This window comes from Dromiciops gliroides, chromosome 2 (assembly GCF_019393635.1).
Source record: "Dromiciops gliroides isolate mDroGli1 chromosome 2, mDroGli1.pri, whole genome shotgun sequence".
In the NCBI taxonomy this organism is placed as follows: Eukaryota; Metazoa; Chordata; class Mammalia; order Microbiotheria; family Microbiotheriidae; genus Dromiciops; species Dromiciops gliroides.
The window spans coordinates 195,708,799-195,736,525 of NC_057862.1; the positions used below are offsets into that span (position 1 = coordinate 195,708,799).

Here is a 27,727-nt window from a genome sequence, read left to right on the forward strand (position 1 = left end):
TTCATGATTATTTGCATGAATAATTCAAGTGAAGTCATTGCACATCTTTTTAAAGTCAAAATGGGACCCACAGTCTACTTCTCAGAGATAAAAGAGAAATTACAAATGTTAAGCAATGTCCCTTTTAAAAAAATTTTTTTTTTGTAGAAAATAATTATATTTGAAAGGATAATATCTTTTAAATTTAATGACACCTAGGGAACTATCGCCTTGTGTAGTACTTTTTTAATATTTGAATTTGTTTAATGTTTTGCATATTTAGAATCTTAGTGGTTAACTATACATTATTAAAAGTATGTTTTCTTAGTTTCATTAAAATAAATGTCCTTTTTTTATTCTATTCTAAATTATAAGCACATAAAAATTCATTTACACATTCAAGTTTTGATTTTTTTTTCTGGCATTTATATATCTTAGATTCATCTTCTATTGTCCTCTCATGCCAACACCTCCCTCCACCCCCAACCAACTATCATATTACAATTTAGATAGAGGAAAAGGAAACCCTAAAAACCTCTGAATTGTCTTCTATAACAAAGGTTTGCATTTGAGTCTGATCTCTGTAGCCCTGACATTCAGCCTACATTTCTCTGCTCCAAGAAAATTGTACCTACTTTTAAAAACTAGTCCTAGGTTATCTTTTTGTGATTGAGGCTATTTACTTCAGCTCTATGGAATCCTCTTATTCATCCCGCTATCCACCTGTGAGTTAAATTTTAGGTTCCTAAGATAACTAGTTTATGCCAGTGCTTATTTAATTGACTATATAGGGTTAGTCATATTACTCCAGCACTATTTTAATATCCTACTCACTTTACTCTAAGATCAGCCACCATGTATGTTTTCACCTAGATGAATGTGTATACTTAAAGTCAAATCTCCCTGCTCACCCCCTCCATAATTTCTAGTTTTTATTTCTGAGCTAAGCTGGGGGGGGGGCGGGCAATGAAATTTAAGTGACTTGGCCAGGGTCACAGAGCTAGTGTCAAGTGTCTGAGGTCGGATTTGAACTCAGGTTCTCCTGAATCCAGGGCCGGTGCTTTATCCACTGCTCCACCTAGCTGCCCCCTCTAGTTTTTTATTTCTTAAAAAAAGGTACGTGAAGCTTGTAGGTAAACTATTAGGGTTATTTATTTTGTTTTGTGTAGAGTTTATTAGGCATATCAGCTGAACTTGATAACTCTGAAATATTTTGCGATGAAAATGTTCATAATTAAGTTTACTAACAGTTTTTCTGTAACAGAAATTGCTCTTTGAGCTAATTCATTGACAGATATGCAACTTGAAATCCAATCATTATCAGAGAGACTAATAAATTTGAGTTTAAAGTCAACAGGACAGACCTCAATCTATCTTTTATTAAAATCCATAAAAAACAGGTTTAATGACTGCCTTTGTAGCAATCAATTCTATATAACCATGTTACATCCATATCTCAGTTGACAGCTTATAACTAATATTCCTTTGCTAATATAAACACAACATATGACATTGAACAAAAAGCCCTGTCTTAACAGGCGCCTTCACAAATTCCTCTCCACTTACTTAGCAATCAAATCTATTTAATGAAAATGTCTTTGGGTTAAAAAAAAGTACAATAACTGTTTCTTAATAGTGTTAGCTATTAATAAAATGTGACATGTTTTTCCACATGTGTTGGCTTTTATTGGGGAGGGGATAAAAAATATTTTAAAGGGAATAGTTTCTGTGGGAATTGGCAAGCTTTTAAGCTGGGACTTAATTAAATTCCCATCCTGAGATATGACCTCAGTTCCATTTGCGAAAGGATACCAGCGTTTAAAAGGGATGTAAATTAGAAGTAGTTAGGGTATAAACTGATAAGTAAGAAAGAGGAACCAGTTAACTGAGGCTCAGTGTAAAAGCAGGTGAGAGAAACCAAATAGAGAGTAGTACTCTAGAGATATGAAGCATTTAGAGGACGTGGACCTAATTTATGTACAACAGAACTGTTTTTCCTTTTGAGATCAACCTGTGAGATTGAGTTTAATAAGTGGTTATAATCTCAAACATTGTCTGAGAAATCTAGGTCTGGCCTCCCCTTCCAAATTCCTTCCTTAACCTGTTCTTGTCCAGTAATGACGAATAATACTTAGCTTATTTTTGTATCTTTCTGTCGCTTTCACCAATCTGCTCATACTTTGAACACTTTCTGTGTCAAGCCTCTTACCCGTTCCTGTACTCTTCTTCTTCTTTTTTTTTTTTTTTAGTAGTGACACAATTGGGGTTAAGTGACTTGCTCAAAGTCACACAGCCAGCACGTGTCAAGTGTCTGAGGCCGGATCTGAACTCAGGTACTCCTGACTCCAGGGCCGGTGCTCCATCCACTGCGCCACCTAGCTGCCCCTGCTGTACTCTTCTTGACTTCTACCCTTCCATGTTTAAAGATCTTATTTGATCTCACTCAGCAACCCAACTTTTACTTTTCCTTAGTTCTTCCTTTATGCAAAATTCCACTTCCTGTTCATCTACTTCAAACCTATATCCTGTACCAAATCATGGGAGATGTCTAACCTGAACTTGTAAGGCATCTAACCTGAAGTGGTAAACTCACATCTTAAGAGAACAGTCCACCTCTTTTCATAAGAAACATTCTTTAACAGCCTTCCCTTCACCCTCCTCCAAATAACCCACAAACAAAATGTCTAAATATACATTTTGGGAAATGGGTCAAATTTAAAGTTGATCCTGCTACATTCTTTTTTTTTTTTTTAGTGAGGCAATTGGGGTTAAGTGACTTGCCCAGGGTCACACAGCTAGTAAGTGTCAAGTGTTTGAGGCCAGATTTGAACTCAGGTCCTCCTGACTCCAGGGCCAGTGCTCTGTCCACTGCACCACCTAGATGCCCTGGCTTTATTTTTTTTTTAATTTTTTAACTCACTAGTTGGATCATGCTGTCAAAATGTCATCTCCTCAAGAACAAGGGCTGGCTTTGTTGTTTCTTTTTTTAACCTTTGTATCATTTAGAACAATGCCTGACACAATAGGCACTTGAAATAAAGCTTTGTTGATTAATTACCTGAACACTAGCTAAAGATTTCTCTTTTAAAGAGGTATAGTTGGGGGTGGCTAAGTGGTACAGTGGATAAGGCACCAGCCCTGGATTCAGGAGTACCTGAGTTCAAATGTGGCCTCAGACACTTGACACTTACTAGCTGTGTGACCCTGGGTAAGTCACTTAACCCTCATTGCCCCGCAAAAAAAAAAAAAAAGAAGAAGAATATAAAAAGGTATAGTAGCTATAGTGAAGCTATGATAAGTGATCATATCTATGGTTAAAAAAAGACCAAAGTTTGTGTTGTAGAATCGAATGGTCAGTCTGTGAAATAGATAACTACATTCCAATTTCTGAGCAAAATTTTGTCCAATAATTTCTAAGCTTAGTGCTGTACTGTGTAAAAAGCATAAATGAAAGAGTATCACCTATAACCTTTCAAGCAGTTCATCATCTACTGTCAGCATAGCACAAACACATACAAATTTGAAAAAAAATATTGATCCAAATGTGAAATTCAAAAGGTTTTTTTTTGTTTGTTTTTGACCATATACAAAAGATGGCTCGTCCTCATTGATAGCACAGGGAGAGCTTTTATAGGACTTTGTTCTGTTACTGTTAGAAGCAAGTTAAATATTGGCTACAGGGGCAATGTGTTACCAGGATCCATCTAGTAAAAAGACTATTGGTTCAGGGGCAGCTAGATGGCGCAGTGGATAGAGCACCGGCCCTGGAGTCAGGAGTACCTGAGTTCAAATCCGGCCTCAGACGCTTAACACTTACTGGCTGTGTGACCCTGGGCAAATCACTTAACCCCAATCGCCTCACTTAAAAAAAAAAGACTATTGGTTCATCATGAGATTGTTTTGTTAGTAGAATCTAATTGGGGAAGAGGAGAGCAGAACAACAAATTATTTTAACCATCCTTCTGCCTACTACTAAAGCATATCCTGGAATTACCAATCTTGAGTAGAGAGAGGACATACTGTCCTAGAGGGTTAGCACAGTGCTTGGCACATATAGTAAATGTTTAATAAATATTAGTTGACTGAATTTGCTGTCTAGAGAGGGTTTGAATTGAACAGTGGTTTGAATTTGTTGAAATTGTATTAAAACATTAATGAATTAAACTATCTCCTACGTTTTGGATGGTACTTTTTTCTTCCTAAAGTAGATTACTATTTAGACTGAAAACAGATACTATGTTTCCTCAATTATGTCCATCCTATAAATAATAAAGGGGGAGGGCAGAATACTTAGTTAATAGTGTTAAGGGCTAAAATTCTAGCTAAACTGTCTAAAATATCTAATGAGTGGTCGCCAATAAATTATAAGCTTTAGCAAGAGTTAGACTTTTAAGCATTTATTAAGGAGAATAAGAATTTGGTAAAGAGAGAGAAAGGCCTAGATTCCTATCTATTAAAGGGAGAGCACATTTCTAGCTCCCTTCTCCGCCAGCGTCCTCAGGAAAGAGCCCGAGACTGAGCGCCAGTCTCTTCCTTCCCCCTCCCATGTATTCTCTGCAGAGGCCCTCCCTTTGCAAGACTAATGTCAAAGCGTCGGTTCATGAGGACAAAAAAAAAATCGCCCCTCTGGACAAAACTTTCCTCTCTTCCTTTTCTATATTGTTGTTCACATATTATTAGTTAGCAATAGTTATTATATTGTTTTTACTGTTCCGTCAAGGAAACATTTTGTTTCTTGAGGAACAACAGGGGGGACTGTAACGATTGGAATGACGCCACCTGCTGGATACTTACTGTAGAAGAGTTCTGCCCATGAAGCGAAGATCTTTGAGGGCAAGACCAGGAGTCTTTTCTTTGGCGGGAGGAAGTGACGCGGACTAGTGGGAGGAGGAAGGAAGAGACTGGCGCTGACTCTGGGGCTCTTTCCTGAGGACGCTGGCGGAGAAGGGAGCTAGAAATGTGCTCTCCCTTTAATAGATAGGAATCTAGGCCTTTCTCTCTCTCTTTACCAAATTCTTATTCTCCTTAATAAATGCTTAAAAGTCTAACTCTTGCTAAAGCTTGTAATTGATTGGCGACCACTCATTAGATATTTTAGACAGTTTAGCTAGAATTTTAACCCTTACAATAGGGATAGGGCATTATCAGCAAACAGCCTGGTTTATTGATAGGGAATAATAAAGAATGGAATGTGACATAATGAAGATGAATATCCCCTTGGACTAAACAGTGGATGATACCTAAGGCTAAAGTATAGGGTGTGTGTGTCTGTGTCTGTGTATAGGCCGAGGTGTAAAATACTCTAAAACTGTTCTCTGGATTGTATGTGGGGAAAGTAATGAATTATACTCTGATTTTTATGGCCAGAAATGTGCTAGTGTTTGTTTCTTGGGATCTATACAGACATGGGCTAATAGTGAAGGAAGTAGATATGTAATAGGATTACGCTTATCAGCCTTGAAAGCTTTAGCCACTTTCCTGTTATGTTTTGGACAGTAATATGAGAGAAAAGTGAATCCACACTAGTAAAAAGCTAATGACTGGGGCAGCTAGGTGGCGCAGTGCATAGAGCATGGGCCCTGGAGTCAGGAGTACCTGAGTTCAAATCCAGCCTCAACACTTAACACCTACTAGCTGTGTGACCCTGGGCAAATCACTTAACCCCAATTGCCTCACTTTTAAAAAAAGCTAATGACCAAATATTTGAATCTTTGTGGTTAGATAAATGATTGAAGGGGCAGCTAGGTGGTGCAGTGGATAGAACACCGGCCCTGGATTCAGGAGAACCTGAGTTCAAATCCAGCCTCAGACACTTGATACTTGCTAGCTTTGTGACCCTGGGCAAGTCACTTAACCCTCATTGCCCAGCCAAAAAAAAAAAATGAGAAAGATAAATGATTGAAGAGCAGAGGGGAAGATGAAGAGTAGTGGGGAAAGGAGATAAAATCCAGATGAGGCAGTATATTTGACTCATCAGGAAGAAGTAAATCTTGTTCTTTATATTCAAAGTATGAATAAGAACAATCTGTAGTAATAATTGGGTCAGAAAAATAGTTATACAAATGGAGTCTTCCACTTATTTAATTCATTGGATTTCAGTAATATCACTGTAGTTTTAGAATATCTGACTCAACTTTCCACAGTTGTAAAATGGCAGTTTACCTCAAAGGCCTTGTCAATCACCTTAGCTAAACATTTGGTGCAGCACCTACTTTTAGATTTCCTAGATAAAACATTCTGTGCAGCTACAAGGTACAAAATTAATTGTCCCAAGAACTCACCTTGGCTTTGGAGTTCCATTTCATTTGTTGATTCAGCAAGTATTTATTGACCACATACCCTATAAAATACTTATAGTCACCATGCGGATGTTAAGGTGATGAGAGACTCAAGAAGTTTGCAATTGTCGGAAGATAATTTCCATTGAAAATAGTCAGCCTTTTTGCAGGGACTGCAGAATGTCTTTCAGCTGCAAAAGAATTTATTACATATACTAAATCTGACACATTGAGAAGTTTATTTGACATTTGTATTTTTTTGTTGACTTTGCAGTGATCAGTTTTTCTTTTGTGTGTGTGTGTTTTTTGGTTTTTGTTTTGTTTTGTTTTGTTTGCAGGCAATGGGGGTTAAGTGACTTGCCCAGGGTCACACAGCTAGTAAGTGTCAAGTGTCTGAGGCCGGATTTGAACTCAGGTACTCCTGAATTCAGGGCCGGTGCTTTAACCACTGCGCCATCTAGCTGCCCCCAAAATGGTTTTTTGGGGGGGGGGGGTTTTCTTATCTAATACAATAAGTGCTAAGTAAAGTTTTGGGTTTTTTTATTGTTACTAATAACTGACCTTTAGGGTCTCATCTCTAAGATATGTTGCAAAGGCTTGGGGGAAGGGGTAACACTAGAAAAGAAACCTTTACATCCTACTTGTGTCATTGGAGGTGACCTGCTAGGTGTTCAAAAACTATTCCAGTGGAGTATAAGCTCTAGCTTGTCCAACCTAGATGGATTTGGTGATAGAATAACCTCTGTAAATCCAAAAGGCAGGTGATGAGTTTTATATCACAAGAACTCCCAGAAATCATTATAGAGGGGTTACAATCTCTGTGGAGGAAATACACTAAAATTATAGTGCTTGGAAGAATTATCAATGAATGGATAAATTTTGGGGAAATCACATGGTGCCCACTAATAAAGCCATGTTAGAAATAAATATTTAAGGGAGAGAAACTTGTTATAGTTCTATGGCTCTTGGATGTGGTGTATTCATATAATTAAGCTACTTTTAATATGGGCAGAGACAAAGTCATATAAGGTACCTCATAGCCTTTGTTTTTTGGTTGTGTGGGGTTTTTTTGTTTTGGGGTTTTTTTGGGTGAGACCAGATTTGAACTCAGGTCCTCCTGAATCCTAGGCCGGAGCTCTATCCACTGCACCACCTAGCTGCCCCTCATAGCCTTTCTTAATGACAGTAATGGGTTTATAAGTACTTGCTCTTCTTGGCCTGAAAATAATCAAGCAATGTTAATACACATGCCGTTTCTGAATTATATATTGGAAAAATAACACTATAGTTTCTGAAATGTTTTTGGTTATTTAAACCCACCAATCTAGACATCCCCTTTCATCAGCTCAACTTAGCTGGAGACATAAAAGTATTATTAGAAAGTAATTGTCAAAAAGAAATACTAAATATTTATTGAGGAAGGTCATTGAGACAGGTCAGCTACAGGTCAACATACAGACTCACTTATAGTTGGATGGATACTACCTGGCTGGAAGATGGAGCTGATTGGTGGATCAAAATGTCTGAGGAAAAACCTCAGTTTGTAGTTAAAATGTTTCATTATTTTCCATTTGAAATGTGTAGTGTGTGCTACTGTTTTAACTATTCAAAGTAAAATTATTATAGCTATTGTTACCCTGTCAAAAGTAACTTTGCTTACTTGATATATATTTTGGATTAGGTTACTTTTCAACTTGTTATATGAGTGTTTACTTCTTTTATGAAATTTTTAACTGCTTGAATACACTAAGTCTAGAACACAGTTCTTGTCACTGAGCTATTTTCATTTTTTTATGTAATCATCTACTTAAGCCTTTCTTTGTGTTATTCTAGGTTTATGTGCGATTAAGACCATTCTTCAGGGAATTCCTGGAACGTATGTCTCAAATTTATGAGGTAAAAATACTTAAATTAATTACATTTTTGTTTCATTTTATTCAGCATAATACCCATATTTAGATCATGTATAATGATTACTTCTTTTCCCCTGAATTTGTAGATCATTCTTTTTACTGCTTCTAAGAAGGTGTATGCAGACAAGTTACTGAACATACTAGACCCTAAAAAGCAGCTGGTCAGGTAAATTTGATTAAAAAATAGTGGAAATGTCTGTCACACTGATCTATGAAATTACTATTAAAAGTCTTGATTCTATTTCATTTTTAATGGCCACTTTAAGTTGGCTACATATATAGATTTGTATTTGTGGAATGAATGAAAATAATTTACTTAATTCCTCAAAGTCTTTAAGGAACTCTGATAATGTAATAAAACCAGACAGACTTTCTTTACAGGCTACAAAATGTATATATTTACTATAACATCTGTATATTCCATTTCTTTGGGAGTAGGGAGTTGGGGAGGAAAGAGAATTTTTCATTGTGTGCATGATATTTCGCTACATTTCTCTGAGATATATTGAATGCATGCTGTCATCTTTTATATTTAGAGTAAAATTAAGTTGACTTTGGCAGAAGAGGTCAAATTTAATCGTTTTGCTTCTTCAGGATCAATTTTTTCCTTTAACAAGAAGTATTAAGTGAATAGCAATTACAAGTTTCATTTGGTTTGATTCAGTGATACCACAATGTTTTTATCAGTCGTTGAAGTTTCTGTCACAGACAAGTCACTGTGCTTGGGTCTTTATCTTCTGTCCTGAACCAGCAGATGCAAAGTGTTCCTGGTTAGTGGAAGTATTGGCACAATTTAGTAATAGTTTCCAAGTTAGTTATAGCATTCTATCCTTTAAAATTGGATAGTGATGCTACAGAATATCTATTCCCACAAGTGTTATATTTAAATGTTTCTTATGAAAAATCCCAAGCTCAATAATAAAATGTTCAGTCATTAAAAGACCTTATTAGCAAGTTATATATACCTTTAAGTATTTAGCTTTAACTTTTGTACAGGCAACTACTTTTAATATTGACCAAATTTATGGACCTAATTTTTCTGAGGAGATTATGTAGTATTGCTTCTTGCTTTGGGAATCAATGAAAAGAACTAGTTTTGTTCATCTTTATATGTGATGGTAGTATGGTACAGTGGTAAGAGCATTGGTTATGAAATAAAGAATACCTAGGTTCAAATCCTGCCTTTGACACTGCTCATGTAACCTTTGACAAGCCATTTAACTTCCTTGGGTCTCAGTTTCCTCCTCTGCGAAATAAGTGATCTTTGAACCTATATGTGTAGTTTGGCTTGATTTAGAAACAGGTAAACTTCACTTTATCTCCTTAACAGGAGAAAAGTTGGTTAGCAGCATGCCCCTTTGGCATTTATTCTTTACAAAAATACATTGAAGTTTAATAATATTTAGCTTTCCTTCAAAAGTAATACATCTTAGGGTATAAGCATTTTATATCATTTTGAGAGCTTAATATCAATCAAGCTGAATTAATCAATGTTGAGTTAACTTTTTTAAAAGCATAAGCTGATATTATTCTTTCATTAACTTAGAACCGATTTGTGTAGATAGCTTGCAAAAACCAGCATTAAATTAGTAATATAAATTAAAACTGCCATTTAAACTCCTTAAAACATTCATTATACTATTTGCATTAATAATAAAGATATTTTATTTAGTTGTGTTCTGAAAGACTTTCTAGAGAAGTTATTTTATCTCAGTACGTGGCTCACTGGACACAATTAGCAATTACTGTTGAGGACAATCACTCTATGTGAGTGACCAGACAAACTCCTAGAATCCTTTCTAGTCTCTTAATTGAAAATGTATACCAGTATAACTCAGAGATATTGTGGGTTCGGTTTCAGATCATTGCCCTAAAGCAAATATGCAATTGAGCAAGTCACGTGAATTTTTTGGTTTCCCAGTGCATATGAAAGTTATATTTACACTATGCTGTAGTATTTTAAGTATGCAGTAGTATTACATCTAAAAAAAATGTACCTACCTTAATTTAAAAATATTTTATTGGTTAAAAAACAAAGCTAACCATCATCTGAACCTTCAGCTGCTGACTGATCAAGATGCTAGTTGCTAAAGGGTGGTTGTGGCAATTTCTTAAAATCAGACAGCCATGAAGTTTTCTGCATCAGTTGACTCTTCCTTTCACTTGAACACTTAGAGGTCATTGTAGGGCTATTAACTGGCATAATTTCAATATTGTTGTGTTTTGGGGAATAGGGAGGCCTGAGGGAAAGGAGAGATAGGGGAGCAGCCAATCAATGGAGCAGTCAGAACATACATAATATTTATCAGTTAAGTTCCCTGTCTTATATGGGTGCGGTTTGTAGCACTCTAAAACAATTACAATAGTAACATCACAGATCACTATAATGGATGATATTTAAAATAATAATAATTATTATTGTTGTTATTTGAAATACTTAGTGAGAATTACCAAAATGTGACATAGAGACCCAATGTAGCACATGCTGTTGGGAAAATGGCATCAATAGACTTGTTCAATGCAGGGTTGCCACAAACCTTCAGTTTGCTTTTAAAAAAAAAATAATAAAACAAGGTGGGCTTGTATTGGCATATGGAAAGTTGTGGTTTTTTTGTTTTTAATTAAATGGCCAGTGAAATGATTCAGAATAATTGAGTAAATTCCTGCAACTCAAGTCTACTGAAAAAACAGGGTTGGGGTTTTTTAAAGCATAATTTATAGTGGCTTGCATATGAATATCTGCTTGTATTCACTATCTTCTGTCTTGTTTGAAGGAATTTGCTGCTACTATGAAAGGGGAAATACAGTGACATTTGCATGAATACATTATGCGTTTTTCCCCCACTGTGCCTTTCCTAATATCTATAAATATATATTTGTAGAAAGTAAACCAAAGGTTTAGTGTACTAGGAAAGGTCCTATGATCATCTTGTCTAGCTTCTTTCGAAACAAAATTATATTTAAACCTTCCAAAGACTATAATCATCAAAATTATGTAACGTATGCAGTATCAGATAGTCTTATTATCATTTACATTTGCAGCCGTCTTCTAAAAGAAAAACTTTTAGTTCAATATTTTATATGTGTATGTGTATATATACAGATATTACTTTTAACATTAGTTTCATAAATTGTTAGAATTTGACCTGCCTTAAAATTGACTTTACCAGTGTGTAGATAATGTATTGCAAATTTAAAGAAAATACTAATTATACCATGTAAATTAAAATATTTGTGAAGACCCTAGAGGTTGACTTACTCTTTTGATTCTGCAAAAGGTGGTTTTCACCTATATTTCTTTAGGACCACCAGAAGTCACACAAAGTGTAGCATTTAAAAAATTTTGTTGATTTAATCTTTTCCTTATTTCCCCATTCCTATCTCTCCCTCTACAAAGGAAAGAAAAATATTTTTAATATTTTAGCTGTTTTTATCTGAAAGATGCAAATTTGAATTTTGTTTTTACCTTTTGCTTGTCATGCCATTAGAAGTTGAATGCTCAATAGCAGTGAATATTGTCTGATCAAGTTGGGGAAAGTAGCCTGCTAGGCTTTTGAGTTGATAAGCAAAAAAAACACTAAGTGGAATAGGAGCCTTTGGAACATGCTCAGGGCACCTATGAGCAAAGGGCTTGGTTTTGACCTTCGGTCTCTGTTGTAATTAGCAGTTCCTGTATAAAGCAGAAGAGTCGTGGAATGTAGAAAATGTCCCTTTACTCGAGGTGTAAGTTTAAAACTATAAGTAGGTCCTGGCTCCTGAAAGATTCTGTGATGGGATTAAGACACAAGGAAGCCAAATAGCATCTGTTGAGGCATAGAATCCTTAAGTTTTAAAAAATTGACAGAAATCTCACAGAAATATCTTACTATGTTAATACACTTTGAGCACTAGAGGGAAACTACAACATTAAAAATATAGAGAAATACAAAAATCCTTGTATATATGTAATATTTTGTTATGCTTATGGCATTTTCATTGTTAATTATGACTGTCCAGCATATTGGTTTTAAAAAGTTTAATTTTAATACTTTAATCAAAATTCATCCTTTTGCTCTAGTCCCTGTTTTTCAAATAATCATACACATACAAATACTAAAAATAAAGCAATTAGAGGAATTGGGCAGGAAAGTTGACATGATGGAATGTTTTGGCCTCAAAGCTTTTTCTTAAATTGTAAGGGAAACTTTAAAAAACAAAACATTTTTTAAATGCCAACACAGAAACATTCCTTCTTATATTTTCTATTCTGGCATGTACAGGGATAGGGAGTGTGGTCTACTGTTTAGATCAAAGGACTGGGAGCCAGGAGTCTCCTGGGTTCCAATGCGGGGCTAACCACTGACTTACTGTGGGACCTTGGGCAAGTCACTTGACCTCCTTGTGCCTCAGTCATCCCAACTGGAAAATTGATTAAAAAGCAGGACCTCGCTGACAACCAGATGCTGCATCTGAGCTGAGCTTTCCTGGGTAAATAAATTACAAAAACAATTTACCGAGTTTTTTTTAATCCCTGTTTTTTATTTAAACATTAAGAAATTTTGAGATAAACCCAAATTCTTAAAGGCATGGTAATATTTGGATATAAGGTTTAAATAATTGCTTAAATTTTTGATGGAAAAAAAGATGGCCCAGAGGAAAAAGCCCATATTTGGTTATTTCCTAAGATGGGAAAGAAGAATTAAGGTTTTAAAATGTATGTATGCTTCAGTTCATGTACTTTCTTAGATTTTCTGACATGTGTTTACATTTTTTTTCTATCTAGGCACCGACTTTTCCGTGAACATTGCGTGTGTGTACAAGGAAACTACATAAAAGACTTAAACATCCTTGGAAGAGATCTTTCAAAAACTATCATAATTGACAATTCACCACAAGCCTTTGCCTACCAAGTAGGTCTAGAATTTGCTAAGACCTACTAAGATTGGGGAAAATCTGTTTGGAAGGGTGTTTGAAAAACTGGGAAGGAAGATTTACTTATAGTAGAAGATAGTTTGTGAAAGAGAGGCATACATTTTATGGGTTGGAAATTTTCACTTTGGTTTAATGCAGAAGAGTTGTAAGATTTACTTAAAAGACTAAATTGAGATTGAGGACATGGAAAACTGATTTTCAGAAAGACCTAAGTTAAAGATTAGAAGGTGAAGGAATTAAGGAAAGTAAACTTGATGCAGCAAGCAACTATCTTGGCTGACTTGATCACCTTTAACATAGGTCTTTGAAAATGATATAAAGAAGTTAATGTTATTCTTCTGGACTATTTACTTAATTTTAACATTTGGGAACATTTTCCTAATCAGCTATCTTAATTTTGTTAGTATTATTTGGAAGGATAGCTTTAATAAAAATGAACTTTTTAAAATACATATTTTGAAACTTCCCTCTGTATGATACATAAATGCCTATGCATTCATATATATATATATATGCCTACATTCTTTGTCTCCATTTATAACTCAAATGTTAATTTACAGAATTTTATTTTGACTCTTAGGTATAATTTTTTACTTAGTTTCCTCAGTTCCTAACCCAAGATTTTTGTCCATTCTTTTTTTTTTTTTTTTTTTTTTTTTTTTTTGTGGGGCAATGAGGGTTAAGTGACTTGCCCAGGGTCACACAGCTAGTAAGTGTTAAGTGTCTGAGGCCAGATTTAAACTCAGGTCCTCCTGAATCCAAGCTGGTGCTTTATCCACTACACCACCTAGCTGCCCCTAATCCAAGATTTTTAACAGCCCACATTCATTTCTCATATATATAGTTCACAATAAATACAATGACTTAGGGAGCCTAGATGTTACTTTATAAGATCCATTTTAAATGCTTTTTAAATTATGAAGGACTTTCAGCCATATTTTCTTTCTTTACCTTCAACTAGCATTGAAATATTTATTAGACTCAATTTAACAGGAAAATAACTACTTGTTTCATTATTTTTTGTGTATCCTACCTATGTGAAGTGGCTTTTAGATAGTCTTTGGATTCTCTATACCCCAAAGATATAATATTTATTAAATTGCCAGTTTTTCTTGATACATATCCCAAGGCCTAGAATAATAACTTCCCTATAATAGGTACATATAAATATTTGTTAAATGAGCACATTTTTATTTAGGGTGATCCAGGAAGAAACATGTTAAGTAGAAAAAGCACTGACTCTGGAGTCAGGATGTGGATTAAAATAATATCTTTGGGGGTAGCTAGGTGGTGCAGTGGATAGAGCACCGGCCCTGGATTCAGAAGGACTTGAGTTCAAATGCAGCCTCAGACATTTAACAATTACTAGCTGTGTGACCCTGAGCAAGTCACTTAACCCCAGTTACCTCACCAAAAAAAATAATTGTATGAGATATTGGACAAGTCACACCCTTGCTGGGGTTTGTTCACATGGGATTTAGAAGGCTTCCAAAGTCCCTTTCCGTAATAAGATCCGTGATCTTATTATTTATAATCATTAGATTACAAATAATTTAACAGATTTGATTGAACCACACTTGCTTGAGGCATAAAATACACAGGCTAGAACATGTACTGAAAAGTAAATTAGGTGTCACTAATTAATAGTTTGAGACATTTAATGATGATGTCAGATGTCATATGAATATTCATGGTTTTTTGCCTTTAAGAAGTTTGCTATAAATCTATGAATAATACTTTAAAAATCTATTTTGCTTTGAACTTTTCAAAGTAAGGTAACATATTAATGTAACATGACAGAATTATATTTATCATTTTAGCTTTCTAATGGAATCCCTATAGAGAGCTGGTTCATGGATAAAAATGACAATGAACTCTTAAAATTGATTCCTTTTCTGGAGAAACTTGTAGAACTGGTGAGTATATCCTGTCATAAATCCTTTTTGTTTTCTCCTTTATCTAATACTTGAATAGTAATGTATGAATAGTAATTGCATTTGTTAACAAATACTACTTTAATAAAACTAACCATTTCCATACTAGGAAAAACTGTATTAACTGTATGTCACAGTATGGTGGTTAGAGGAAAGTCTTAAAAATCTTTAGTGCTATTTTCAAACCTTGTGAAAGAAAAGAAAATTGTGCTTATTTATCTTGAAAATATTCTAGATTGATTTGTCATGTTAAATGAAATTTAAGTATCATTATAGAGTTTCTGCCATTCAGTAGAAAATTTAGTTTTAAAATTGTATGGAATATTTTTTATTGCAATACTTATCTTCATAAACATGAAAAAAAATGTGTGCAGATTAGTTAGCATAGAAACCAAATCTATATTGATGTTTTGTGTAATTTAGGAGCACATTTCTTCAACCAACATTTTACAGAATTATTCATTTGAAAATTTAATTATGAAAAAAAGAATTCCTTCCACATTTCTCAGGCACCTTTGGCATTTATAATTGCTGGTTCATTCCTTTTATGAACATTGTGGGGCAGGGGGGGTTGGGAGGGGACCAACAGTGCTGCTTATAAGTATTAAAGCATAAGTGATTAAAATAGGGAAGACCATTTGCTGTTTTCATTTTATATATAAAATAGAAGTTGTGAAAACCTTACCTGCAAAGCTTTATTACTTTTAAAACTCCGTGCCTTTTAAACATACTTCTTTTTCTTTTGCAGAATGAGGATGTTCGACCTCACATCAGAGACAGATTTCGCTTGCATGACTTGCTACCCCCAGATTAAATATGAAGATTTTTTTCAAATCACTGAAGGGGGAGAAAATGCAGGACCCTTATGGACTAGAACAAAAACATTGCCATTACTGTTGAAATTTTGCATTTTTGTACCCCGTCTTGCTTTTCTTATCTTTGGTGCCCAACAATAATCAAGGGTTACAGAAAGAGACTTTATATATATATACATACATGCATATATATATATATATATATATATCTCAGATTGAATACATACAGTAGGTAGGCTAGAACAGAAAAGTCTTTAGAACTAGTGCAACTCCAGTGAAAATTTTTTATGTCCAGGACATCTGCAGTTTATAAAGAATTCTGTTTCTGCCACCAGCAGTTTGACCTGTAGAAACACAGGATTTTATGATAATAACAGAGATGAAAATGGACTTTTATTTTCTCTCTGTTTGGTGCTCTAAGTGGGTTTGTAGCCACTTTTCTGTTACTTTAAGATTCTCATTTCAACAGGAATGGCCAGTAAAAAGTTGTTTTATTTTTCCTGTTAAGGTTTATAACCTTTTTACATTTTTGACCTGTATTAGAATAGAATTTCATTATGCATTCCTTTTAGTTGAGGCGCTTCATAGTTTTCTGGAAATAGCCAAATTTTAGTTTTTTATTATACAATTGAATGGCCGTTTTCCTGCTTTGTCTGCCTGCATACTGTATATTTGTTTAAAAATATTCTCTAGTTTTAGTCCATGTAAGTTTCATTTAGAAATACCTGCATTTATATTTTGTTTCTGTAATATTCTACTGTAGTTGAAATCTTTTCAAAAATCAAGAGACTGGTAGATAAGAATATATGAATGACTAATATTCAAAAGATTTAAACCATTGTGATGGCATGTATTCCAGATGACAATATCTTGCAGTGGCACAAAATGTGACTGGATAAGTCATACCTCAGACTATGCTGTGCACACAAATCTTTGAGGAGAATATATGTTTGGTCAACTGTTGGGCTTGATGCAATTCAGTTACTGCTGCCTTTGGTTTTCTCCAGGAATGAAGTATTCTGCACAGTCGCTCAGTATTTGCAGTTGTTTTGCATGGGCTGGTAGTACCTCTGTTATGCTATTGACAACAATCAGTTCAAAACCCTGTGTAACAGTGTCAGTACCTCACAGGAGCTCCGCACACTCCTGTGGTGCAGAGTACCCCCATGCCGCCAGTGCTGTGCATATGCTATCATAGTGGTTTTCTATGTTATATGGAAAGAGTCTTCAGGCCTTGGTTCTCTAATGCAGCTACCATAAGAGGTTGATATTTTTATAATGGTGTGTAATCTCCTTTTCAGGAGGCTTTTTATGGAAGGTAGAATTTGTAAAAGTTAGTATGCTTGGCCTCTCGACTGCATTAACATGCCATGGGCTCAGACTGTTTTTGTGTAAAGGATGTCAAAGAACGGCACTTTTTCTAAAGAGAAGTTTGATATTTTGTATGCTTGTTAAGAAAGTACAGTATTGGAAATTAAAGGTGGACAACTGATAATTGAGAAGTATGTCAATTAATTTTTTATGTATATTACCTGTTTACTTGTACAACTTTATTGTACAAATTACATGCAGCTTCATTTTCAAATGAGTCCTTAAAATAAGGAAATCTTTTTAGGAAAACATTTAATTTTTGTATTTTTGATTTTAAAGGCATGAGTTATGTCAATTTTCAGTGTATTAATGAAGATTTTAACTTTTCATCAGGTTGAGTGTTTTCTTACTATATTATCTGTTGTGTATGTAGTTAGCACATTGTGTCACTGAACTGTTCAAAAAATTTAGCATGTAGAAAAAGCCTGTTTTGTGGAAAATCTTTATTCATTAAAAAAAAATCATGGCAGATTTTCTGCAAAAAAAGCAAAAGCATTTGCAATTCAGAATACTGATTTTTTTGTATTTAAAGAAAGGTATTTTGCTTGCAGGAAAAGATACTACAGATTCGTTTTAATGAGAATCTTTGAAATGTATTTATCTTTAGGGCATCTGGGCATCTTTACACTGTTTGTCTTCTGTCTTTATTGAAATAAAATGTACATAACATTACCTTTATATATCCTCTTGCAAGATTGTGAACCTGGTGATATTATTCCCTGTTCTCCTCCCCTTTTAGTCTTAAGCAGCACAATCAAAGAAAGCCCTACTTGAAAAACCTCCAGACTGACTAGCATGTGTTGTAGTTGCTGAAAATGTTTGTAATTTTTAAATGAAGGAATTCTCTAAGGGTTTTCCCACAACAAAAGGGAAACAAGAACTTAAACCTTGTGCATTTTGAGCACTTAAATAGGAATTTTTAATTAGCCTCCCTTTTTTCATGGTAAAACTCAACTACAGTTGTCCAGTACTACAGTAGGAATGTACTTTGAAAACTATCACCCAATGAATCAAGCACAGTGAGTTACCATGAATAAATGACTAGGGAAATTTGGAAGGGCCTTTGTAAAATTCTGTGGCCTACTTAACATATTTTCCCCTTCAATTTTTGCTTTGTAGCATTTTCAAAAAGCAATAACTTGTTGATTTTTATCAAAAACCAAAGCAGACATTTTATAGATTTAAATTTGTCTAACACTAACAGAATACCTGAGATTTTATATCCTGAGCTACTGTAAATTAAGGAAAAGCTACTTCATTTATGCTTAGTAATGTAATAATTACATAACTGCTCTAAAATATATTAACATACTTTTCCATGTACTTAAAGGCTTTTGGTATATTCTTTTAAGTTTTTGTAATCTTGTTGGAAAATGTTTTTTTCTCCATTCTTGCATTTTTAAATTTCTGTCCATGTAATTTGTATAAACACTCAAGTCTATATGACATTTTCTTTATGGCCCTTCAGTTCAAGGTGATAACAAATCTCAACCACCAGATGTTCTGTTATCTAGAGTGTTTTATTTACCTAGCAAAATGGTAACTGTTTCCTAAATTTGAATGAGAAATTTGTAGTGCCAGCTTTCACAGGAAGACTATTTAATTTTGTTATTGACAGATTACATATGTATTCCTTTTATGTTCCTTCTATTTCTGATTTGATATTGTGTATCTTACAATAGTTCCTGTAGAATGGTGAAAATCATTTTGTTTAAAATCTGTTTTTTTCAGATAGACTTTTTTATATTTGTGTTGACTATCGAAGTTCAATTTCTATGATTTTTATATTCAAGCTGTGAGCAAATACCAATCATAATAGTGAAACACTTTCCAATAAGCAGAGAATTCTTAATGAGAATCAGATCTCATCTAAGTAGATTCACAAAGAATATGAAGAACAACAGAAGGAACCTTCTTCTAGATCTGATGTTTTATGGAGAACTACATGTGGAACTACATGGGCTTTCCATCAGTTATCCTTTGCTCTTTGTACTTGACTATTTCACCTCTCATTTTCGTCATAAATCTCTTTGAAGACATCCTTCACACTGCTCTTCTTGTGCATTCTCCAGTGGTAACATTATAGCCTACTACTACATCATGTGCTTCTCCATTGTTTTTTGGGTGACCTTCAACTCTAATTTCTTGGAATTGGTCTCTGGTATTCCATGACTTGCATCACCAGAAGAATATTGATGTCATAAAGCTTCCTTCCTCAGATGGACCTTTGCTTCAAGAAGAAACTTCAGGTTATTAAATTTTACTTTACAATTCCCCAGTAGCATTCCTGCTCACTTTATTATAATTCAGTTCTTGTCCTAGCTCATTGACCAACTGCTGCTTAAAAACCAACAGTTACAGGAGGTGTGAAGGTGGAAATTCCATGAACTCAATACCATCCAAATTTAATCAATGTTTACTGTAGTACCTAGTGACTTTGATACAAATAAGGAAAGATGGGGAAAAGTATGTGGGAAGACATTGTAGTGGAATATTTTAAAAAATATGTTGTGTCATTAATTTTCATAATTGTTCTGTGATTTGAAAACTAATAGAAATATGTTCAAAATAAGAACTGATCTTAATAACTACAAAAGTCAAGTGCATAAATTTATCTGCTACTTTATTTTATGCAATAGATTGAAACTCGAGTGTTATTTTTATAAACTATGACTATTCTCCATTGAAATCTAACCCACCACCTCATTTTCTAGGGTCAGGGGAGGTAACCCTAGGCTCTTAAAGTATATACCCAGTTGGAAGCCCAGGCAGATAAACTGGGATAGCATTGGTTTTAGGCCTAGTTGTAGACATTGTTGTCTGAGGACTAACCTAAGTGTACCTGTCTGTTAGGGAATACAGTTTTGCTGCAGTTAATACATGAAATGTGGAAAGGTTGTCCTACATTGGTGGAAGTAGTACCCTATACCAGAGAAATCACTTTATCTTTTCAACTGTCTAAAGTGATCTGTATCTAGTGTTTTGTTTTGCTACCTTTTTGTTTTTAAAAAGTGAAGTTGAGCCATAACAACTTTAGCTTCCTATTGTTGGTTATATTTGAAGGACAAGGCTCTAGATCAGGGGTCAGTCAGCTACTGCCCAACGGCCAAATCTAGGTCATATAAAAAGCAGATGGAAGGCTGGATTTGGCCTATGTGCCAAAGTTTACCAACTCTTGCTCTAGGTTATGCCTTTGCTTTCTATATACAGTAAAAATTCACTTTGCCTGATTCGAGAGATAGGTACACACACAAATGTTTACTGGCTTGCAAACCAATATTCTTTGAAAAGGCAGAAGTTGAAATAACTATTTTTTGCTTTTTTTGTTTTGTTTTGTTTTTGTTTTGGGCAGGGCAGTGAGGGTAAGTGACTTGCCCGTGGTCACACAGCTAGTAAGTGTCAGGTGTCTGAGGTCGCATTTGAACTCAGGTTTTTCTGAATCCAAGGCACCACCTAGCTGCCCCCGCCCCCCGGTTTTGCTTTTTAAAAATTGATATTGATAACTTTCATTTTTATAACACCTTCATTTCTGAATATGCCCTTCCTCCTCATACAGTGGACCATCCCTCCTAACAAAAAAACAGTGCAGTAAAACTAACCAGTACGTTAGCTGTATATTTTAAATCAATCACTGCAAAATCATGGAAGTGTTAGTAATTGAAGATTTCTGTTTACTATGTAAAATAATAGTGAATCATTTGTTGTTACAGGTGTAGAACCAAGAAGGGACCTCAGAGGTCATCTAGTCCAACCCCCCTCTACTCCCCTGTCCCTCAATTTGGGCCTAAAGAGATTAACTGATCTTCCCAAAGTCACATGAGTAGTTCATTGTAAACAGTAAGATTGGAACACCATGTCTTCTGAGTCCAGAAGCAGTGCTCTTTCCACTATACTATACTGTTTATTGGTTTTCCTATTAACAAAGGCCTCAACTCACTGCCTCACACTGGTGATGTTCAGGTAAATAAGATTTTTATGAAAACACTTTGAGTTCTTTGATGACTGATAGTAGACCAGAAAAAAGCATTACAGTTATGCAATTACAGAGGCATTTGTGGATCTGAGGCTGAAGTACATGATACTTGGACTGTACGTTCTGCTAAAGGGTGTGTCTTTGAGCAACTTATTTCAGTGTCCAGGTCTTAGCTGTAAAATGAAACAATTCCAACCTACTTGAAAGGGATAGTTTGAAGAATATTTACATAGTTATCCCAAACCTTTATACACATATGAAGCTATAGAAATATTGAATTAATTGCATTGGCTGCTTTGAGTGGAAAAAAATGAGTTGATCAATTTCAGAAAAGGGACATTAAAGCCACTTTCTCGTCAAAAATTGTACTTTATAAGTGGAATCTATACCAATGAAGCCCTGAATTCTGGCCCATTTGTGAAAGGAAATTCAGAAATGGCTGGAATTTTTTAATGGTTTATGTGAAACTGCTGAATGACAAAACCATTTAGTATAAGAATAAAATGGAAATAACTTTATAGACTGATTTTGAAGAGCTTTCTAGCTCTTACTCTGTCAAAAAATGAGAATAAACTTGAGCTACTTCATGGGACTGTTTAATTTGTTAAGAAGTATACTAAAGTTGAAATACCTTTGTTGCTTTTTGCCATGTAGATAAGTGGTAGTACAATGACTTTTCTCAATATCAGTTTATTTTGTTTAACATTGCCAGTAAGAGATGAGTTAGCCATTTCCCCCCCATGAAGCAAGAAATTAAATTTCCTCTTATTTTGCCATGATAGATTTCACATGAAGGTGGATGGCCTAAATACTCCATTGATACCTGTACAACATCAAGATAGAGAAAAGTTATTTTATGGGAGGATTTAGACAAATCACACAGGATGGTGCAGTCATGGGTAGGTTGTAACCTGCATTGTTGAAAGGAGTAGAGATGTACAGCAATGAGATCATAGGAGTGAAGTTAGGGCAGTTACATTCCTGACCAAGACACTACCATTTCCAACTAGATAGCAACTGATAGTTATTTTATGACTCTTAGAATTTGGTTCTCAGTGTTTTCTAGAAGTAATTCAACATTTAATCAACCATAAATGAAATGTCTGCTATCATATACCATAAAACATAAGATATGTGTATGTATATATAGATAAATATATGGCAGTTGATCAGGACAGTACTTAAAAGGATCTATGATTTCATCAAATGTGGGCACTCTTTCCACTGATATATCACAGCCCTTTGTAATTTAGCTGGTAATCTTTTAGAATTATTATAAATGAAATATTAATTGCCCGGTGGCCCATCTGGTGAACTTCCCCTTGTTACCTGGGATTTTTTAAGCAAGAGCCAAGTCATTGGTCAGTACATAAAGCCTTTCTGGTTTGGTCTAACTTTCAACGGTTTGTGTTCTGCTGGCATAGCTTTGAAAAATCCAAAGTCATTTCTTTGACATGGAAGAAATAGGCTAGGACAGGGAAGAGGCTATGCAGTGGGGTTCTGATGAAAAGAAAGATCTGTTCCAGGGATGGGTTGCAAAGGAGCTGAAGAAACCACAAAAGGAGAGCTCTGGAACTTGGAAACTTCTTAAGAGTCAGTCACGGGCAGCTAGGTGGCGCAGTGGATAGAGCACCGGCCCTGGATTCAGGAGGACCTAAGTTCAAATCCGGCCTCAGACCCTTGACACTTAGTAGCTGTGTGACCCTGGGCAAGTCTCTTAACCCCAGTTGCCTCACCACCAAAAAAAAAAAAAAGGAGCCAGTCAGTAATAAAGGGTCATATGTACTAGATAGTATGCCAGGAACTCAGTGAAGCAGTTTGATTTTTTTTTTCCAGATGATATTTTTTATGGCAACTCTACCTCCCAATTCTCCTGTACCCTGCCACTCTACCCTTTCCCACAATTGAGGGGAAAAAAAGAAAAATAAAGCCTTTTTGTCAAAAGTGCAACTGAGCACAAATTCCCACCTTGACCATATCTAAAAATAAATCTCATTCATTTTACGTCAATGGTCATTATTGGTCCACTGAAATTATGGTTGGTTATTATATAGATCAAAGTTGTTTGTCTTTTTTTTTTTTTTTTTTGCGGGGCAATGGGGGTTAGGTGACTTGCCCACGGTCATACAGCTAGTTAAGTGTCAAAAGTCTGAGGCCGGATTTGAACTCAGGTCCTCCTGAATCCAGGGCTGGTGCTTTATCCACTGCGCCACCTAGGTGCCCCCTAGTTGTTTCTCTTTCTAGTATTATTGTATAATTTGTTCTGGCCTTGCTGAACCCAGATTAGTTCATAACCCTACTCCAAGGTTTCTCCTCTGAAATTATTCATTTTATCTTTTCTATAGCATAATTCATTACTTTCATGTGCCATAATTTAATGATTACTCTAGTGATGGTATCACCTTAGGTTCCAGTAGTACTTTGCTATAACAAAGAATTTATATGAATATTTTTTATATATGTGGATTCTTTTATTTGATCTCTTTGAGGTATAAGCCTAGGAGTGGCATTACTGTGTCAAAAGTTATCAGTTTAGTGGCTTTTTGGCATGATTTCAAATTGCTTTCCAGAATGTCTAGATGAATTCACACCAGCACTAACAACATTATTAATGTGCCTCTTTAACCACAACTCCATCAATTGACATTTTCCTTTTTATTGGTTGTTTGCCTATCTAATGGTATAAGTTGCTTTAATTTGCTTTTCTAAAAGTAAGAACCTACTTATGTGCCAAGCACTATACTAAGGACCTGATATGCATAGAAACCCCCCCCCCCAAAGAAAAAATATTTCTTGCTCTCCAGTTCAGTTTAATGGATGTGACAACATGAAAAGCAAGTATAAAACCAAGATACACACAGGATAAATTGGAGAGGATCAACAAAGGGTAGGTACTGGTATTAAAAGGGGTCAGGAAAATCTTATAGAAGATGCAATATTAGATAGGACTTGAAGAAACCTAGAAGGTGAAGGTGAGAAGGGAAAGAATTATAGACAGGAGGGATAACCAGTGAAAATGCATAAACTTCAGAGATGGATTATCTTGGGACAAATAGCAAGAAGGACAGGAACATTGAGTTAAAGAGTACATGGGGGTGGTCTAGATGAGAGAAGGGGAGTTAAGAAGGGCTATGAACATCAGGATTTTATATTTGATCCTAGAGGTGATAGGGAGTCACTGGAATGTTTATTGAACCTATTCAATAGGTGACATGATCAGACCTACCATGTCAAGGGGTGATTGTGGTTTCAACCCCATCCTTATGTTGATTTATGGTGTGAGATGTTGTTCAATACCTAACTTACATCCTTTCCAGTTTTCTTAGCAGTTCTTGTCAAATAGTCTTCCCCCAGAATTGGGATCTTCTGGTTTATTAAACCCTATGTTGGCTTCTGTATATAGTATACCTAATCATTCCTATGATCAACCTCTCTTTTTTTTTTTTTTTAAACCTGTACCAAATGATTTTGATGATTACGGCTTTGTTAGTATAGTTTGAAATCTGGTACTGCTAGAACCACATTTTGATGCTTGAAATTCTTGACTTTTTGTTCCTCCAAATTTTATTTTTTCTTCTGGTTCTCTGGTCTTTTGGGGGATTGATTGGCGTGGTCCTGAACAAGTGAAATAATGAATAAACAGCATTTGTTAAGCACCTACTATATATCAGGCACTGTGCACAAATATAAACAATGCACGGTATATAAAAGATGAAGAGGAAATACTTAACAGATGGAAGGCACTGGAATTGAAGGGATGAGGAAGGCTTCTTGTAGAAGGTGGGGTTAGGGTTAGGACTTAAAGGAAAGTAGGCAGGGCAGTAGCTGGAACAGAGGAGGGGAGAGTGTTCTAGTCATGGGGAGCAGCCAGAGGAAATGTCCAGAGCTGAGAGATGTAATATCTAGTTCGTCAGGAGAGGAGATTAGTGCCACTGGATCAAAGAGTACATGGTGGGGAATAAGGTGTAAAAAGACTGGAATGATAGGAGGGGGCTAGGTTATGAAAGGCTTTGAATGCCAGAAAGAGCATTTTGCAATTGTTCCTGCACACAATAGAAAGCCACTGGAGTAGAAAGTAGGTGATCACATCTGCACTTTAGGAAAACTGCTTCAGTGGCTAAATGGAAGATGAATTGGAATGGAGAGAAATTTGAAGCAAGCAGACTATTCAGGCATGTTTTTGTTGTTTTTTATACTGGCATGGCCTACCCACAAGTAATCTTCCAATTATTTAGGGATGTCTTTATTTCTGTAAAGAATGTTTTGTAGGTGTACTCTTAGAGCTCCTATGAGTGTCTTGGTAGAGACTCACAAATATTTTATGAATTTTATTTTGAATGGAATTTCTCCTTATGTTTCATCCTGCTTCGTATTGTTGGTAACATACAGATAATAGTAATGATTTTATATCCTGCAACTATGCTGAAATTGGTTGTTAGATTTTTAGTTTTTTCTTGATTTAAATTATCATATCATCTATGGGAAGCAATAGTTTTGTTTCCTCTTGTCCCATCCTTATTCTTTCTATTTCTTTTTTTCTTTTTTGGGGGGGGCAGTGGGGGTTAAGTGACTTGCCCAGGGTCACACAGCTAGTGAGTGTCAAGTGTCTGAGGCCGGATTTGAACTCAGGTACTCCTGAATCCAGGGCCAGTGCTTTAACCACTGTGCCACCTAGCTGCCCCTTATTTCTTTTTTTCTTACCAACTTACTATAGCTTGCATTTCTAGAACTACATCTTTGCTTTACTAAACACTGATCTTATTAGAAAAGGATTCAAGTCTTTCTTACACATAATGTTGACTCTTGGTTTTAGAGAGAGAGCTACTACTTAACCATATTCAGAAAAGATCCATTTATTCCTAGGTTTTTTAGTATGTTGTTTTGTTTTTAGCCAAAATGGGTGTTAGGTTTTGTCAAAAGCATTTTCAGCATCTATTGATATTATGGTTATTATTTATATGCTCTATTGTGTTTATAATTTTCCTTATATTGAACAAACCTTGGATTCCTGGTATAAATCCAGCTGGGTCATAGTGTATTAACATTTTAAATATTTTGTTATAGCCTCTTTCCTAATATTTCATTTAATATTTTTTGGCCTTTACACTCTTAAAAAGTATTGATAACCCTAGGGAGCTATGGTTTATGATGACCATATATTATATAACCCAGAGATACCTATCAGTATTTACCATATTAGAAATTAAAACATAAAATTTTTATTTTAAATATTGTATTAATCCATTTAAAATAACCCATTATGTTACCATAAATAATATGTTTTATGAAAGATAACTTTTCCAAGACAAAGAATTAGTGAGAAGAGTGGCATGTACTTATGTTTACAGGTCATTTTAATAGAAGACAGCTGAATTATCATATCTGCTTCTGTATTCTATCTGTTGTATGTAATGTGTTGGTTGAAGTATACTAAGAAAATCTGACCTCACATAGATATTTAATTGGAGAAGGGAGAAATATTCTAATGGGTAAATAATGTCACTTTGAGAACAACTTTGGGAACTACTAGTTTAAATTGTTCTTTCTCTGATTTGTCTCTCCCTGGTTTAACTCCTTTTTTCTTATTTTTGCAAGTATTTTATGTGTAATATTAGAATTGTTACTTGAATGTTTGACAGAATGCACTTGTAAATCCATCTGTTCCTAGGCTTTTTTCTTTGAGAGTTTATGGCTTGTGCAGTTTGTGGTTTGGTTTTGTTTTTAATATTGAGTTGTTTCTTGTTCTTTTAGTCTGAGTATATATATATATATTCCTGAAGTTAGCAATTTTGTTAACATATAATTAGGGAAAATAGTTTCTATGGGTTTCTTTCATTTCATCTTCCATTGCTGAGAATTCCCTTTTTTCAATTTTAATATAAGAAATTATTTTCTTCCTTCTTTTATTTGAATGAGAATTGCTGAGTGAAGTAAGTATGTTAAATGTGGTAAGTACCATAAATATGAAATTTAGACAAGATACTGAAGAGGCAAGACTTTAAGGGCACAGATAATGTTTTCACTAATGCTTCTGAGTGAAAGTAGGGCCTTCAGAATAGGGGTGTATATGGAAAGTGGACTGCTTAATAAGGAAAGGGTCTAAAAATAAGATTTAAATGTCTGTACCACAATATAAAATAGATAATGGGGGAGATAAAGGGGATGGAATACATCTACACAAAAATAGAATATATTTGCCTAGATCCTTACCAGGCAAATTTTTTATCTGTTCAAAGATTCAGCTGGAAGGAACCTTAGTGACCCTCTAGTTTAGCCTCCTCATTGTTCATATTAGGAAACAGGCCCAAGAAAGCTAAGAAATTTGTCTGAGGCCACACTGGTTAAGTGCCAGGAGTGATCTGAATCTAGGGCCTCTGTCTTCATAGACATCATTCTTTCCACTATACCACTCATCAAGATGGCATTAAACTGATCAAAAATGGGAAACTATCTGTTAGTGCTAGGCCAGATTTTATTGCAAATAGCAGTTATGATACAGGAAGTATGGTATTGTTGAAAAGACTCAGTAATTTGTAAGAAGCAATATAGTTAA

The 27,727-nt window shown here is 35.0% G+C and overlaps 1 protein-coding gene across 3 annotated transcripts in view; it reads left to right on the forward strand.

Annotated features, from left to right (window-relative positions):
- CTDSPL2 (CTD small phosphatase like 2) overlaps positions 1-17,879 on the forward strand; it is a 104,334-nt gene extending 86,455 nt beyond the window's left edge. For all 3 annotated transcript variants that reach the window (XM_043986805.1, XM_043986804.1, XM_043986803.1), the window contains 5 exons: positions 8,091-8,153; positions 8,257-8,336; positions 12,933-13,059; positions 14,902-14,997; positions 15,764-17,879. In XM_043986805.1, coding sequence (XP_043842740.1) covers positions 8,091-8,153; positions 8,257-8,336; positions 12,933-13,059; positions 14,902-14,997; positions 15,764-15,829 — 432 coding nt within the window. In that variant the 3' untranslated portion in view covers positions 15,830-17,879. The remainder of the gene's footprint in view (positions 1-8,090; positions 8,154-8,256; positions 8,337-12,932; positions 13,060-14,901; positions 14,998-15,763) is intronic.
- Positions 17,880-27,727: the final 9,848 nt, after the last annotated feature.